We start from the raw sequence: 15,950 nt of genomic DNA, 5'->3' as shown, positions 1-15,950 counted from the left end.
GCTACTTTGAAAAAGAAGCAGCACTGGTTCTTTGCTAGTTATGCTTGCATAATATGTAAACACTAAGGAAAGATCTTACAAATAAAATGTTTTGTGTGGGTTGGGTTTTTTTCCCATTGAATTCTAGTCAGCTTGAATTCTGCCATGCAGTCTTGGTATTACTTCAGGAAGTTATTTGGGCTTGGGGGGTTTTGTTTTTTTTTTCCCTTAGTACTGTTTAACCTGAAAATCATCTTGGGCACCTTTTAAGCTGTGAAAGAAAATGTTCGGTGTGAAGTTGAAAGCTGATGACTGGGTACCATGGATAAAACAAAGAAAGAGGTTCAGAGAGAGAACTGAGGATTTAAAAACCACATGAATTGTAAAACTAGCCCTGATAAGTAAACTAAGAGCAGAGTGTCAGGTATGAAATCATGCACTTTCAGTTCTTAGGTGCTTAGTGAGCATATGAGGAAGCACTCAAGGTGCTCTTGATGTTGGTTGCCTAGTGTTGCCCATTTTGACAGGGTCTTCAAGGACTCTGTGAGTAGGGCAGGCTGCACTAACCATACTGTGCTACCCTTCACAGTGACCCTTTTGAGGAAAATGTACTGTTTGGATGGCCAGGAAGAGCTGTCCTTATTTTACCCTTGGTTTAAATTTTCTTAAAATGTCAAGGGGTGCTCGACATTCCGTTTGTTCATTCTCATCAGTCTTGGGTTAAATTTCAATAGCTTTTAAATAGGACACGTGGCTTAAATGCAATGAAATGTGGTGTTTTATGTAGCTTTTCATTTATGATATATGCCAGAAGACATGTGCTGCCCTAGGCTTTACCAAAACAAGGATGAAGACTATAAATACCTGAGAAGATGAACATTCCCAGGTGAGATTTGGAAGTGAGGTATCATTTGGGGAGTGGAAAGAAGAGTTTCCACCTTTAAGGTTTTCCAGTGTAGCTGCAGAAAGCAGGCCTAGGAAAGCAATGAAATACAAAACTAAGGAGAAACATTCAAGGAACAAAGAAAGGCTTTGGACTCTATAGAGTCTGATGAGTGAGATGTATAAAATGTGATGTTAAAATTTATTGAAAACTATATAGGGGAAAAAAAGAGTGTGAGCAGAATATGGATGGAAAAGGTTAATAATTTCATATATTCATGCTGTGAAAATATGTATCATCTCCTCCAGCTGAAACTGATAAATTTGCCTACTTATCCTACTCCCAAAAAAGAAATTTGCCAGAATTGTAGATCTACATGAGGAAGTAGCTTGATCTTTTACACAGTTTGATTAAAAAAATCTACCAAGAATTATGGCCAACTGTGGGAAGCAAAAGAATGGTTTTCAGTGAAGTTTCTTGAGATTGTGTAAATAATTGTACAGACCCTGTGATGCTATACTGTGTAACTTCCATTGTTTTGTGGGTTAAGGCTTAAGGCCAGTTTTCATCCATTCTTTGAAGTGATACCAAATAAAATAATTATTTTTTTGAGATGAGCATTATTGCTTGATGCATTAGCCACAACTGGCTGAGCACCAAATTATACACTTATTCTGAATGTGTCTGTGTGTTAATACAACAATTTGAATGTTACAGAGCCTGTCAGAGAGACAAGATCGCTTGCAAACTAATTGGAAGCATTTCAGAAGCCAGTGTAACTGGAATTTCTTTAAATGCTTTTGTGCGTTTTGTAGTGTGTTCCTTCAGCCTGAGAGTAATCTGTGGGAATATGCTGAAGATTTCCATGGGATAATTCTGTCTGAGTTAATATACATAAAATTATAAGAATGTTCATGAGGGTTTGTAGGGCTTAGATTGGGGGTTTTGTACTTTGTAGCAGTCTCTGCTCCCTAAGCTCTTGTGATTAACTTTAAGGAGAGCTACTAAAGCCCACCACCTATCAGAGCAGTCATAGACATAAGGAAATCACTGTTAAGACTGGCATTAATCCTGGCTGCTTTATGCTCCTTATCTCTAACAGACCTGTAGTATCCAAGTGTATTCTTAATCCCCTTTCTAGTCCATAATTATTCTTTTGGTTGCAGTATGTAATATCAGACTAAGACCATGCCCAGTCCTCCAAGTTGTGTTTTAAACAGGGACCTTAACCTCTCTTTTCAGTACATTTGATGCCTATGTGGATGAGGGAAAATTCAAGTTGCACATTTCATTGTGTCTCTTGAAGCAGCTGTGAATTTTCTATGGTGAATTTTTGTTCTCTGCCAGTGTGTGACCTAAAATTGCACTGGAAATCCATGCCAGAACTGCCTAAATTCAGTGCAGGTGAGGTGGGAGTACATGGTGAAAATGTTAAAGTGTGAACTTGCCTGTCAGGTGGAAGATCCATCCTTTACATGGACTAATAAAGTCCCTCTCATGTACACATATCCTTTTACCTGTTTCCCTCCCCAGCTCAGTAATCTATGAGGTTAATGAGTCTATCATACAAGGATGTTAAAAAGAATTTTTCTTATGTACCATGTGCTTCTGGGTTTGTCAGATGTGCCAGATATATGACAGTAAATTCGACCCCAAATTTATTATTCCTTTTTAAATGTTATGAAAATCCCATTTGCGACACCTGTTTATTTAGTTCACAGTTAATATACATTATATAGAACATAAAGGAAAAAAAGATGTTACCAAATTGTACTTTCCCGAATCTTCTTCCCTTCTCTGGAGGTTACCAGAACATCACTAATGCTTTTTTGCCTGCATTTTGTCCAGTCCTTTCCTTTCTGACACTTGCTTGTCACTGAGTAAATATTTTCGTTGGATTCTTTTAGGATTTAATTATTTTATCCTGAACATTAACATTACTCAGAGGCCATTTTTTGTAGACTAAATCAGAGTTGTTTTTTCTCCTCCACATAGCACTTCATATTTACCTTGTATTCTGTGTTTAGGAATAGATTTACATACATCTTATGTCTTAAATCTAGGCAAAAAGCTGTATGAGCTGAAATGTGTAAAAGAAGGAAATAAAATTAAGAAATAAGCCCACAGCCATAAAACTTTGGCTTTTAAGACTGATTGTGTGATGTAAGACTTCTTAAAATGTTTTGAAAAGCAGGATAATTAAAGACATGGAAGTAAAGGATGTAACATAATTTGTCATTTGTATTGAACACATTAATTAAGCAATTTATTAGAACTTCTTACGCTGTGGGCTGGTAATGTTTGTCCTTCACATTAGATTTCACAACATAGAAGCAGGTATTGAGGACCTTGAATCATGGCAGTGAGAGGATGCTCCTTGGCAGTAAGTACCATTAAAATGTTTGTTGGGAATCCAGCAAAAAGCACAGAGAATTACAGTGGAAACAGAGTGGTTGTTTACACAGTCATTTATAGGAGATACACCAATAGCTGGTAGATCCTGTGAATAGGTATTTTTGGTAATATTAACAGTTCTTAGGATTTTGAATATTTCTCTTTTATATATATATATTGTTGTGACCTTTGAAGATTCACTCTTAGCACATATTTGGTACATTTTGGTTCTATTAGCTTGTTGCAACCTAGTTTGAATTTTACTCTTGTTAGACTTACCCTTTAATAATTCCACATTTTCCCCTTTTCTGTTGCTTAAAGCCTAAAGAATTAATGAGATAATCTAATTATTTGTCTTTTCTGATCCTAAGGCTGCCATAAGCCGCCATTCTTATGCATGAAATATGCAAAGGAGTAGGTTATTTCAGTAAGGAGGTACTAGAATTCCGGTATTCTCTGGTAATACTGAACACACTTCTGTGCTCAAAAAACCCCAAACAATCCAAATTGGAGCATCTGTAGAGAAGAGGAATTAAAGTATTCTAGGGAATGAGAAGAGCCTGTTAGGAGAGGAAGGTAGACAAATCAGCCTGTAAGGAATAAAGACAGAGTGTGCTGAGTGTTTTGTGCTCCCTACCTCAGTGGGGAAGAGAAATGAAAAAAGGATTTAATCTAAAGTGAGGGTCTGGAAGTAGAAAGATGAGTAAACATACCTGTTTGTGTGCTGCAGCTCAGCAAGCAGAGGGGGAAAACATTAAAATTGAGCACTTGCCTGGTGCTTTTGGTGCTGATTTGTGCTGCAGTGCTGGGTTAATCCATAGCATGAGAAAAATAGGAAAGTGGGGAAAAAAGGAGACAGGTCATTCATGAGGAGGTTCACATGGGGGAACCTACTCCTATAAAAAAATAATATATTTTTATGCCTCTGTAATGTAACAGTTTATCTTGTTTTTATTACTTCTGCCAGCTTCATCCTGTACACTGAGTTTATTTTTTAACCTCTGTTCCAAAGCATTTGTTTTAGATTAGAGGTCCTGTATTCTTAAGTGGTTATGATTTTTTCCAGCTTTGCTTATTTGTTGATGGTAGTGGGGGGTGATTTAGTGTCCCTCTGGCTGCCCAGTGGTCCCACCTGCCACTGCTTGGGCCACGTGTCCTGTGATGCACCAGCAGCTCCTGATCAGCTTGGGGGGCAGCCAAATTGGCTTCTCCTTCAGCTGGATCAGCCCTAGTGGAAAAGGAGATGACTTGACAGCTCTGGTCATAAATGCTCTTTTCCTTGTGCTCCTGTCCTGGACTTTGGCCATGGCACTGTGGGTGTCATCCACCTGCAACCAGCGTGCCTGCTGAATTAGCAATTTACAGACCCTCTGTAAATTCTCTGAGTTTTAAAATAATCTCAGAAAATGCTTGGTATTGCAGCAGTATTTAGTGGGCAGCACTTCTACAAGGCCTCAGTTAGTGCAAGCCTGTTCTGGAAGGGAAGAGGATTTATATTCTCTGTGGGATATTTAGCTTCATCTCATATAATGGCAGGTGGTATCCTTAACTGTAGAACACTTTTAATTTTTTAATCATACTGAGTTCTTTGCCTTAGTTTGTGACTCATATTATGGTGGCTAATTTCTGTCCTTAAAGAATTCATATTAATCAAATTTATATTGAAGTTGCTGCATTATAATCAGAACACCCTCTTGCTCTTTCACTCGCTTAAGAAAAATTATTCAGGAATATTTAAATAGGTCTTGTTTATCTCATTCTTTAATTTGCTGCATCTCCTGTACACTCCTACTCTTTTACTAAAAAATCCTACTTAGGACCTCTTTTGTACTAAGTAATCTTAATCAGCTTTCTCCCACAGCAGCCCAAATAGCAGCCAGTCCTGGTGCACTTCCCTGATAATTTTTTTCAGTATGTTTTGCCTCATTAGCCTATAATGTAATTGCCTACTTCGTGTTTACAGTGTTGTGTACTTTGGGTCTGTTTGTATTTGATGAGCATGTCCTCTATTAGTGTTGCTTTAAATATTTCTTCTTTTTGTAATGGGTTTGTGGAGTTGCTTAGTTTTAAAAGAAAACCAAGAAAACAGAACTTAATAAAAAAGCCCCTCAGCTTTGACTTTGTGCCTTTATCTTTCAAACCTGGATAAAGTGAAGAACCCCCCCCCCAGGTGTGTGACAGGTGTGATGGCTGCACAATAACACAGTGTGAGGATGCAAAGAAATTTGTCACCACAGTGCCAGGGGGTCTCACTGTACGCCCACCTCATCCCTTTCCTCTGCCAGGATGTCTGATGGACACCTCAGGCTCTTTGCCTGAGATTGCTGCTTCCTCTCCGTGCAAATAGTTGTCTCTCTCAGCAGGCTCTCAGTAATAAGTTTTGGAGTAACTCTGATTTTCCAATCTTTTAAATTTAATCCCAAAACTCACTAGCTTTTAGACCATTGTAAATGTGTTTGCTATTTTCTTGAAGTGTGGGAGAAGAGCCATGAGGCTGGGATGCCTGGGATGGAGATGCTGTGGTCCCTTTTAAGTCCACTCCCACGATGGTCTGACTGTGCTGAGGCCGTGGTTCATACAGGGGTAAAACATGAGCCTAATTCCTGATGAAAATTACTAAATGTGCATTTCTAAGTTTTTCTCTTTTTCATTCTATTTCTGGAGATAATGTACCAAACAATGACTCAGACTTTCTGCTTTTAATAATATTTCTTACTGATGGGGGAAAAAACAGCTTTAAATTATTCCACATCTCAATGGTCGCATGCATCAAAAACAAGCTAAAAAATGCTAATGGCCTCAATCCATGAATATCCAGAAGGCAGAAAGCTTTTGTAGTATAAATATATCATTTAATGAAAATATTGAAAGGAAGTGTATTTCCATAAAATTCATCTATAGAATGTTATTTTTAATAGATGAATTCATTGCTTTACCCAGAGGTATTTTTCTTTCCAGTCTTTTTCCAGACATAGAGCCTTGGTGTTCTCTCTGGGGTATAAACAAAACATCATTTGCGTTTGCCATACAATGTAGCAGTGAATTGCAGTAAAGCATGAATTTGACCTCCCTAATTCTCTTTGCCCTAAATGTGCCTGAAAAAGTTCCTCTTACTAGGAGGTTCTTTTGTTATATTTATTTTTGTGAATTTAAAGGAAAAGCTCTGTCCACTTCTAGTAGCTTGATTGTGAAAAATCAGAAGTGGTTCTTGACAAAACTAATGTTGGTTTTCCTCTAAGGTATAATCAGTCTCCTAATATATAATGTGGGTAAGTCCATGGCTTTTCATGTGCCTTTTTCTGGCCAGGCAGTTTGCATCACATGTCAGTATAGACACTCCAGAGTAGGAGGTATTTGCTTGCTTTGTTGCCATGTAGTGACACTAAATTCAACAGCACTTCAAAAGTTCTCTGAAGTCCTCCAGTGGAAGGGTCTCTTTCATTTGCTTCCAGGAGCTCCCACAATGAGCTAATCACTACATAAACCTATTTGTCTTCCAAATTAGCAAGAGCTGAACAATCCACTTGTTTCAGTGAATGAAATTGTCAGGCATGTGAAAGAAATATTAGCCATCCATTTCTATAACACATCAACTTCTTTATCCAGAATTGCTTTTTGCTTGAATTGTTAGGATCAGCAGTTCATGTACTAACCTTTTCCATAGCAAGTGGCACGCTGTAGCCCTGTCTTCCTGCAGAATAAGCACTCTCTGTGACTTCCTTGCTCCTCACGCTTTTCCCAACAGTGGCAGAACTGAATTGCAGTTTATTTGTGTTGCATTTGCACAGAAGTTTGAAAAGTGACTAATTGGTCAATTCTCATGGCAGCGAGTGGGAAAAGCATGGTAGAAGTTTCACAAACAAAGCCTGCACCAGAATCTCCTCTTCTCAGGGCTCTTGAAATGAGCTCTGCTTCTTCCTAAGATGCAAAGGGATTGCATTTTCCAGTTGGGCTGGAAAATTGTCATTGTGTTTAGAGAGTCAGAGCAACACCCTGGGGTTGGCAGCCCTGCTCTTCACTGTGTTGTCTGCCAAAGAAAAGGTGAAAATGCTTTTTCCACACTGTGAATCAGTTAACATTCTGATGCAACTTCTCCAGTCTTAGCCTTTTCAGAAAAGGTTCACTTTACATATCTTAGAACCGAACTTTGGATACTTATTTTAGTGTTGTGGGTTTTAAATCCATTGTATCAAAAGTAATTTTTGAGTAAATAGTTCTTCTTCCAGTGTTGCCTTTTTTTCCCCATCTGAGAACAGAAACTAATGAGATTTTCTTTCATTTAAAATTCTCCTAAGTCCAGGCATTAGACACACAGTGATAGGAACACTAAATGTCTGGATTTTTTACCTAGAAAAAACACTTATGTAACACACAGCTTTTAAATAGCTTAACAAATCCAGTACCTGATGTGACTGTGACCATGCATGCAAAGTTTCAACTTGTACAAGGAGAAAAAGAAAAACAAAGCCGACTGTAAATGGAAGTACTTTCCCATCTTAACTGTATGGTATTATCATCAGTCACTAGAACCTTTTTCCAGTGCAATCTCACTTTTCTCATACCCAGTTTGCTCAGGTATATTGTAATTCCAGCATTTATAGCCTTACATGGTTTTCTTTGTTGCTGCCTGTTACAGTGACTGCAAGAAGTGAGTAAGGCAGGTACAACCAGGTCAGTTCCTGATACTAGTATCAAGTCTTCTCAGGGAAGTGGTGAAAACTGCATAATTAAAGTTATTTATAATGTGACTTGATTAAAAAAATTGGGAAAGAGGTGACAGTATAGTACAATAAGAGTTTTTCTTCTCAAATTTCTATTGCTGTATTTGAACTGTCCCTTGTACTATATCTTTGCAGTTCAGAGGCCAGTTTAGGAACAGAAGAGATCTTTATTTTGTGCAAGTGTGTGGTGTGTCCATATGTTTATTTTCTTAGATAGATCCATAATGTAAATATGTAAGTTACTCATTACTGTGATGCTCTGCCGTGTGATATTTCACACTACCATTTCCCATCATTCCTCAAATTATTATTTTTTTTCTTTAAAAGGGCTCACGTTCAATTGCAAATTACAAGTTTGGCAGAGCACATCAATTCATTAGCAGGGAGGTCAGATGTGCAAAAACCTTGACATATCAAAATGAGTCCTGACCTGGTCACTGAGACGGTTAGAAACAAAATATTTTAGATAGATGTTTACTTCCCCAATTTTGCTTTAAGCTACAGTCATCAATTATTTTGTAAGTCGAGAATGAATTTCTGGTGTAACTTTTTTCCAATTTTCTCTTTCATGATTATGATTAAAAAGCCTTCTGCTCATGTTATTTCCTGTCATTTGACCTCAATAGCTTTCTACTTTTTGATACATGAAAATAATTAAATTATGATTGGATAAATAACACATCTGAAAACAGCACTGGGAAAATAACAGATGAACATTACACTTGATAGTGCAATGAGACTGAGAAATGTTTTTCCATCTGGGTAAGATCCTGAGCTAAAGTTATCTTTTCATCCCTTTCCTCAGGAAAGAGAAAACTTGTGCAGAATGAAATTGGAATAGTGATGGGGAAAAGGCAGCTCCTCTTTGCACCTTTTCAGTAGCAGAAACAAGAAGAAAATCAGGGGATAACAGAAACAAACCTCTCTTGGTCTTGGAGCAATTTTTAGCACTGATGGTGTATGAGAGGAGACTCACAGGCTGTGAGACCAAAATCTAGTGCAATGCTGATAAGATGCTGTAACAAACAGCAAAAAGCCACCAACAGTGTTATGTTCATATTTCTCTGTCAGGTGGAGCAGCTGCTACATACATCTCCCAGAGCAGCAGCTTAGTAAATGCTCTGAATTGCATTTGGAATCTCTCATCCCTGCCTCTCTGGGGAAATGAGTTAAGGATGTGCAGAAAAACCATGCAAATAATCTTTTTCTCAGGAAAAAGTAGCTTAATTCAAGTCAGTATTGAAAAAGAGATAAAATAGGGTTTAAGCTGTTATCATATGCAGAGATACTTGAGGTAGTAGTCTGTATATTGATGGCAATTTAGTCTGAAAATAGTGTTTATTAACTCAAATATGTTGGACTTGAGAAATTAAACAATATGAAGATAAGAGATGCTCTACACTGGATGATAATGTGAAGCTTGGTAAATGCCAAAAACACAAGTCTGTGTGAACAGAGCACATGAGGCAGGACAAGGCTGGAGAAAGAGCAGCCAGGAAAACACCAACAGAAGACACTTTGAGAGAGGCAAAATTGGCTCACCCTGTGAAAAAACAAACAAACAAACAAACAAAAAAACCCCAAACAAACAACAAAGACAAAACAACAAAGACAAAATGCTAATATAGAATTAAAATTCTGGATTAAGTTGCTACTTTCTCCCTCGAGATCTGCAAAGTAAAATTAACATTTGTTGCTCCCTTTGAGTATAAGATTGGTTAAAGAGCTTTATTCAGATGATGGAGTTTGATAGACATAATCTAAATCTGAAGTACATGGTAGGAATATGTGTGTGTAATCTTCAAAATATAAATTGGGGGCTTTTGTTTGATGGTTTATTTAAGAGTTTTTTGTACAAAACTTTTCTTCTTCTATCAGATGAAATGCCTACATGACCACACATGCTGCAGAACTATTGTACTCTTTTCTGATTTTACTGAGTTTTATTTGCCTTTAGGATGACTACAGAGGAGGCATATTTGGATTAAAACAATAATACCAGAGTGGTGTCAGTGAACAGAAGTGGTAGTACACCTAAAGCTATAAAGGAAATTTTGTGGTGACACGGTTTTCCAAACATACAGTAACAAGAACATAATTTAAGCATTAAGTTCACTTTGGAGCAGGAGGAAATACTAAAATAAATTCATTATATGTTGCAGTAGTTACCTCACTTGCTACTGAAATGCAGTTGTTTCTGGGGATGTGCTGTAGCTCTGCAAATACCCTGGAACATTTTAGAAGTTTGAGAATAACTGCAGTGAGATAAGTAGAATGAAAATCCCGAAGTGCAAAAGGATACCTTGGTTTGTGCAAAATATACTGGAGAGTAACTGTGGGGTATTGATGTAATGTGTCCTCCAGAAAAATACCAGAGCATTGTTTATATAGTACTTTTTCCTTATTTAAAACCATTTCATTTTGGTTTAGCATGTGTGAGAGTTGAACGAGCGTTGACAAGGCCTGACCATGCCTGGGTGATGTCCATCTGAAGCACATTATCAACCCCAGGAATTAAATCTGTCATTTCTGTGTGAGGATTAAAAAACCTCCAAAAACAGTGAATTGCTTTTAAGTAAGAGTGGATATTATTTCTATCCCAGCTCAAAAACAGTTTCCTTTAGATGATATATAATAATGCTTCTTTTTTGTATATTTTTTATAAATTTTGTTTAAAGATTTAATTTCCAATCCACTGAGAATCGGTAGCGTCTATTCCTTTCTATTGCAATCGATCTTGTTAATTCCATAAAGAGTCTGTAGGCATTTCTTTTGCGTATTGTGTTCCTTTGTGTGCTTTAAAAACTCCTGCTACACTGTATATTATTCAGCCATTTGTGGCTTGAAACCCTGCCTAAATGCTGGCTTATGTTTCCCCATTTTCAAGCCGGAGCTTTTTATGTCTCACAACTCAACTCCTGCAGCAATAACACTGAGTTCCTGCTATGGTTAAAAAAACACCACCCATTTGAAAATATCATCTGCCACCACTTTATTGCACAATGAATAGATTTACTTTGGAGGGTTGCAATATCTCATGTGACTCTCTAGCTGTTTTTTAGACATGAAGTTTTTATATAAATTCTGAAATAGTTTTGCATTCTATGGCTGATTACTTTTTGGAAAAGTCAAAGTGGAAGATTTCTGACTCAATTCCACATGTAGGCGAGCCTTCAAAAAGTCCTTTTTGTAGCTGTTCATTGTACTAATATTAAGCCAAACTTTGCAGAGACTTCGCTGCTTGGAAGTACTATCTCTGTTCTGTCACCAGCCTTATCTGTTAAATCCCAATGAGTGTGAAAAAACGAGAAAAATCTGGGTTTACTTGGCTGTTTCAGCAGTATGTTGAGAATGGCCAGATTGCTGCAGAAGACAACTCTCTTGGAAACCCTAACAGCCCGGCCTTCTCATCTGTAGGCACATGGAGCTCATCTGAGTGTGTAAATAAAAATAAATAATGCAGTGAAAAAATATGCAGAGTATTTTGCTGAAGTGTTTCAATTTTGGATTTGCCATAACTAATTTAAATCTTCCGTTGGGATTTAAGCAGGCAGGAGGGTCAGGTTTACAATGTTTGTAATTTAAAGCTTTTCTGCCACTAGACCTTTTCTACTTTTATATCCTGTCATGATACCTTTTTGCTGCAAAGAAAGTTCCTTTTATTCCCTTTTCCTTTTCTGCTTTGAAGAGAACATTTGCTTCTCCTTTTATATGAGGTAATGAGATCAGAGTAGCTCTGGATTCTTTAAATCAATCTAATTTGGCTTCTTTTGGTGTATAGAATATCCTTCTTTTGCACAGGCCTTTCGTTTCTTTGTGTGGCAGCTCCATCTCCAGCACTAGGTACCTGTGAAAAATGCGTATTTTATGATTGGCTTTTCACAGATATTAAAATGAATATTATATGTGTTCTGTTAGAAAGTTATGCCATATTAATTCTCTTAAGTAAGTAGTGTGTTAAATATAGTTTTAGGTTATAACATAATGTTAAAATAGAAACTATGCTATGGAAGATACTTTTTTAAAGAAAGGACTCGCAGCGAGATAGCAGCCACAGGACACCTAAATCTTTCAGAGAAAAGGAATTTATTGCTTTCTTATGAGAAAAAACCGAACTTCTTCCTGCCTCGCTCAGCCCTGAAGGCACTGTTAGGATTAAGAGGAAGAAGTTGACACTGACCAGACAGAATCCTGTGTTTGAATGGAATTTCTGCATCATGTATGAGATGTATGAATATGTCACAGGTTATTGTTTTTAAGGGTTAATCCTCTTTTAACGTGTGTCCTTTTGCGGGCTTGTGCTGCCCAGAAAAAGGTACCCGGACGTCCATAACTCTTTGTTTCTATTGTCGCATATTGTCCTAATCCAAATTGTCCCAAGTTATTATTACTCTAATTATATTACTATTTTTATAACCATTTTATTACTATTAAACTTTTAAAATTTTAAAACCGACGTGCCCTTTATTACCAAAACCCAACGAGCGGTTCTCACCCAAACGGCCCGGTGTGTTCTGTGTTGCAGGCTGATCCACGGAGGGCAGCTGCTGAACGGGCTGGCGGGCCCCACGGTGATGAACGCCGCTCCCTTCCTTTCCACCACCTGGTTCTCCCCGGACGAGCGCGCCACGGCCACGGCCATCGCCTCGCTGCTCAACTACCTGGGCTCGGCCGCCGCCTTCCTGGTGGGGCCGCTGGTGGTGCCGCCCCCCAACGGGACGGCTCAGCTGGCGGCGCCCTCCAACAGCCAGCACATCAAGGACCGCATCGAGGCCGTGCTCTATGCAGGTGCGGGGCAGCCGCAGCACCTAAACCGCAAAGTGTTCGTGCTCTCCTGTGTGTTGGTGCTTGAGAACCGCTACCCTCTAGTGGCTGGTTTGCACAGGATCTAGTCTCTGCCTGGGGGAAGATAATTAAGTCAGGAGGATTAATTTTCTAAATAGCCTTTTATACAGACTGACTTGAAAAGAAGTAGTTGTTTGTATCGGCTGATCTTGGGAGAAATGTCTTCTTGGAGCTTCCCTGAGCTTCAAAACCGGTTTTTGCTTATTGAATTTTCGTTACAAATATGTTTCCATGACAAGTTGGCTTTCTACTACTCTTTCTGTGAGGATGGAAATTCAATAGTCTTTTAGCATGAAATTCTATTCTGCATTAACTGAGCCTTAATTTATGACATGCATGTGCCTTTCAAATGTGATTAGATAATTAGTATTTCAGAATCTACAGAATCAGAAACATTGAAATTAAAACATGATAGATTTTGGTTTTAGCTAAAACCACGTAATTCTTACTGGTGAGCAATTTCAATGAAGTGACAACAGTTTAGTGGAAAAAATCACTGATATAAAATTCACCTGATAAAACTTGGGTTTTATATCCTTGCTCTTTTTACTACAATGGCTTCTATGCCTCTTCCTGTCACTTAGAAAAATTAGCAGCAAACTTTAAGGAAACAGAATTGGTTAAGTGGTTAAAGTGTCTACGTTCTATTTTTTAGTGAATATAAATTGGTACAGCATTAAGAGTTGCACATCTGATAGGGGTTTTCCCCTCTTACAATTGCATCCTCTGAAATCCAGCCAGGAGTCAGTCCCAAGTGTTCCAGAAGTCCTAACATATATATACTGTATAGTTTATGTGGAGGTTTAGTGGACTGAGTTAGCTGTTTGTGATCATTTATTCCTGGACGTTATCCTTATGGAAATTTGTCAAGTTAATATTCCTGTTGGGTGAGGGCCACTTTAATGTTTGTTTTAAAGAAAGTGTAAGAGAATTTGGATCATGACTTCAGCAAGTATTTTTGAGTAAGCTACTTTTTACTGGACTCATATGGAACAACAAGGAAATTCAGGTTTGGCTAAGCCTTTTTCACAAGTAAATATGGTGTTAGGCTCTGAAAATCTCATGGCAGATGAAAATGTCTGGTGCGAAAGAAGGAAAAACGAAAGCAAGTCAGGTTTTGTCCTGAGGAGCAGTAGATAAGGGGAGGAAAACCCGAGCAATTAGAGAAGTGCTTTAGCTCTCCCTCTGCAGATTTTCCATGGAGAGGGAAGAATTCATCTGCCTAAGGAAATACTGTGCTGTGCTTGAAACCACTGTTTTGAGTCTGGTAGCAGTAGAAATGTTGCCTTCAGCAGTGCATTAGATTCACATTCTCTTCTGTTCTCTTTCGGGAGGTTTTCCTAAGCATTTTCCTCAGAAACAGGGATGGATGTTGCCACCAACATTCAGGTCTCATTCCTCAGAAACAGGGATGGATGTTGCCGCTAACATTCAGGTGTTGCCTGCCTTACATCTCAGCATGGCTCTTTCTACCTTTCTGAGCTGGCAAGAATGTGGGAACACCCTTGTAGACCTGTTTGGGATCACTGGTCCCAGCAGGCGATGATTCTACAGCAGCTCTTCCGCTTCCTAGGAATTGTGTTTTGTGGGGCATCTGTATTTCTCACTTAATATTTGAAAGTGCTTTGAACAGAGATAGTTTCTTTGTGCTGGTGTTTGTGTCCTGTGGGATGTGTATTTTCAGGAGCTGCAAACCCTGTAGCTGTTCAGACAATGACAGAGAGCTGCTTTGTGAACATTGCTGGCCTGCAGTGAGTCACAGTAATGATGGAAAACCTCCAACTGGTTTAAAAAATTGCAAAGAACTGTCAAAGAGGAGTTTGCTTTGAATCCCTCATTGGATTTGTTCTGTCTCAGCTTAGCCCTGTTTCCCTGGAGAGCTGAAGGCACAAGGTTCCTTCTGACTGCTTCCCTGTGATCTCTTGTGCCTTATGGGGTCCAGAGGTGGAAGGACAGCTGCTTCATGGTGGGTAACAGTGAACAGACAGCTCTGTTCACCTGTGGGACAAAAACTGCCTGGTCGGCGTGGTAGGGTACGATTTGTCCCCTTAAACATCTGTGCAGAAAACGAGGCTCAAATTGACTTAATAGATTAGAAGTAAAGGTTTTGTAGAATGTAGAAGAACAAGAAGCTGGACCCAAATGTCCCACTTCCCCACTTCTTCAGCAAGTGTGGTCAGGTTTGGTATGACTTGTTCTTTCAGATACTATGGGAAAGCCAGTTTCACAGGGTAAGCACTCTGCATTTCTAATGAGCTTGTTGCTTTTGTGTGAGCTAGCATTAAATAAGCAGCCTCCAAAAGTTAGATGATGTCTTTTAAAAGACAGTAATGATGTGAATTGTTGACTTGGGATCAGTAGTGTGCCAACAGTGTGCAAATTTTCCAAGGACTTAATCTGAAACATGATTACAAAGCAATTGCTTATAAACCCATTCTGAAATTGCTCTGTTAACTCCAGTCTCTTCTGTGTTTTAATAAATTGCTGTTCCTTTATCTCAAACACGGACTCAGAGCTCAGCTGAATTGCCACAGCCTCTTTCTGTGTCATCTGTGTTGCTGCACATTCTGGTTCACAGCTCAAGTATTATGGGTGTGACAAATCAGGATTGAATTGTATTACCTGAATCATGTAAGGAAATGAATTATTCCAGACTGCAGCCAGAGCTTTTAGCCTTGTACTTGCCTAAATATCAAAAATATCAATGTAAAATTATTATTTGTTTAAAAAAACAAAACAAAACCGTGTGTGTGTAAGGGGCCCTCGTGCCCTGGAATAGTCCCACAGAACAAGGTGGGGAGGAGGGTTTCTGGAATTGAAAAGGTTTTTGTGCTATGAGTACCCTGTCTGAAGGAAAAATACTTTGTTATCAAGGAGTCTTGAACCTCTTTTTTTTTTTTTCCTTTCTTTCTTTCTTTCTTTCTTTCTTTCTTTCTTTCTTTCTTTCTTTCTTTCTTTCTTTCTTTCTTTCTTTCTTTCTTTCTTTCTTTCTTTCTTTCTTTCTTTCTTTCTTTCTTTCTTTCTTTCTTTCTTTCTTTCTTTCTTTCTTTCTTTCTTTCTTTCTTTCTTTCTTTCTTTCTTTCTTTCTTTCTTTCTTTCTTTCTTTCTTTCTTTCTTTCTTTCTCTCT

General features: G+C 38.3%; 1 protein-coding gene across 1 annotated transcript in view; it reads left to right on the top strand.

Moving 5' to 3' along the window:
* Positions 1-15,950, top strand: part of SLC49A4 (solute carrier family 49 member 4) — a gene marked incomplete at its 5' end in the record, with an annotated part of 51,223 nt that overhangs the window by 849 nt on the left and 34,424 nt on the right. The window contains one exon of the mRNA XM_031056624.1: positions 12,503-12,765. Within this exon, the coding sequence (XP_030912484.1) occupies positions 12,503-12,765 (263 nt within the window). The remainder of the gene's footprint in view (positions 1-12,502; positions 12,766-15,950) is intronic.

This window comes from Geospiza fortis, unplaced genomic scaffold (genome assembly GCF_000277835.1).
Source record: "Geospiza fortis unplaced genomic scaffold, GeoFor_1.0 scaffold112, whole genome shotgun sequence".
In the NCBI taxonomy this organism is placed as follows: Eukaryota; Metazoa; Chordata; class Aves; order Passeriformes; family Thraupidae; genus Geospiza; species Geospiza fortis.
The sequence above is the reverse complement of the archived record's forward strand: the minus strand, read 5'-3'. Positions and strand labels throughout refer to the sequence as shown.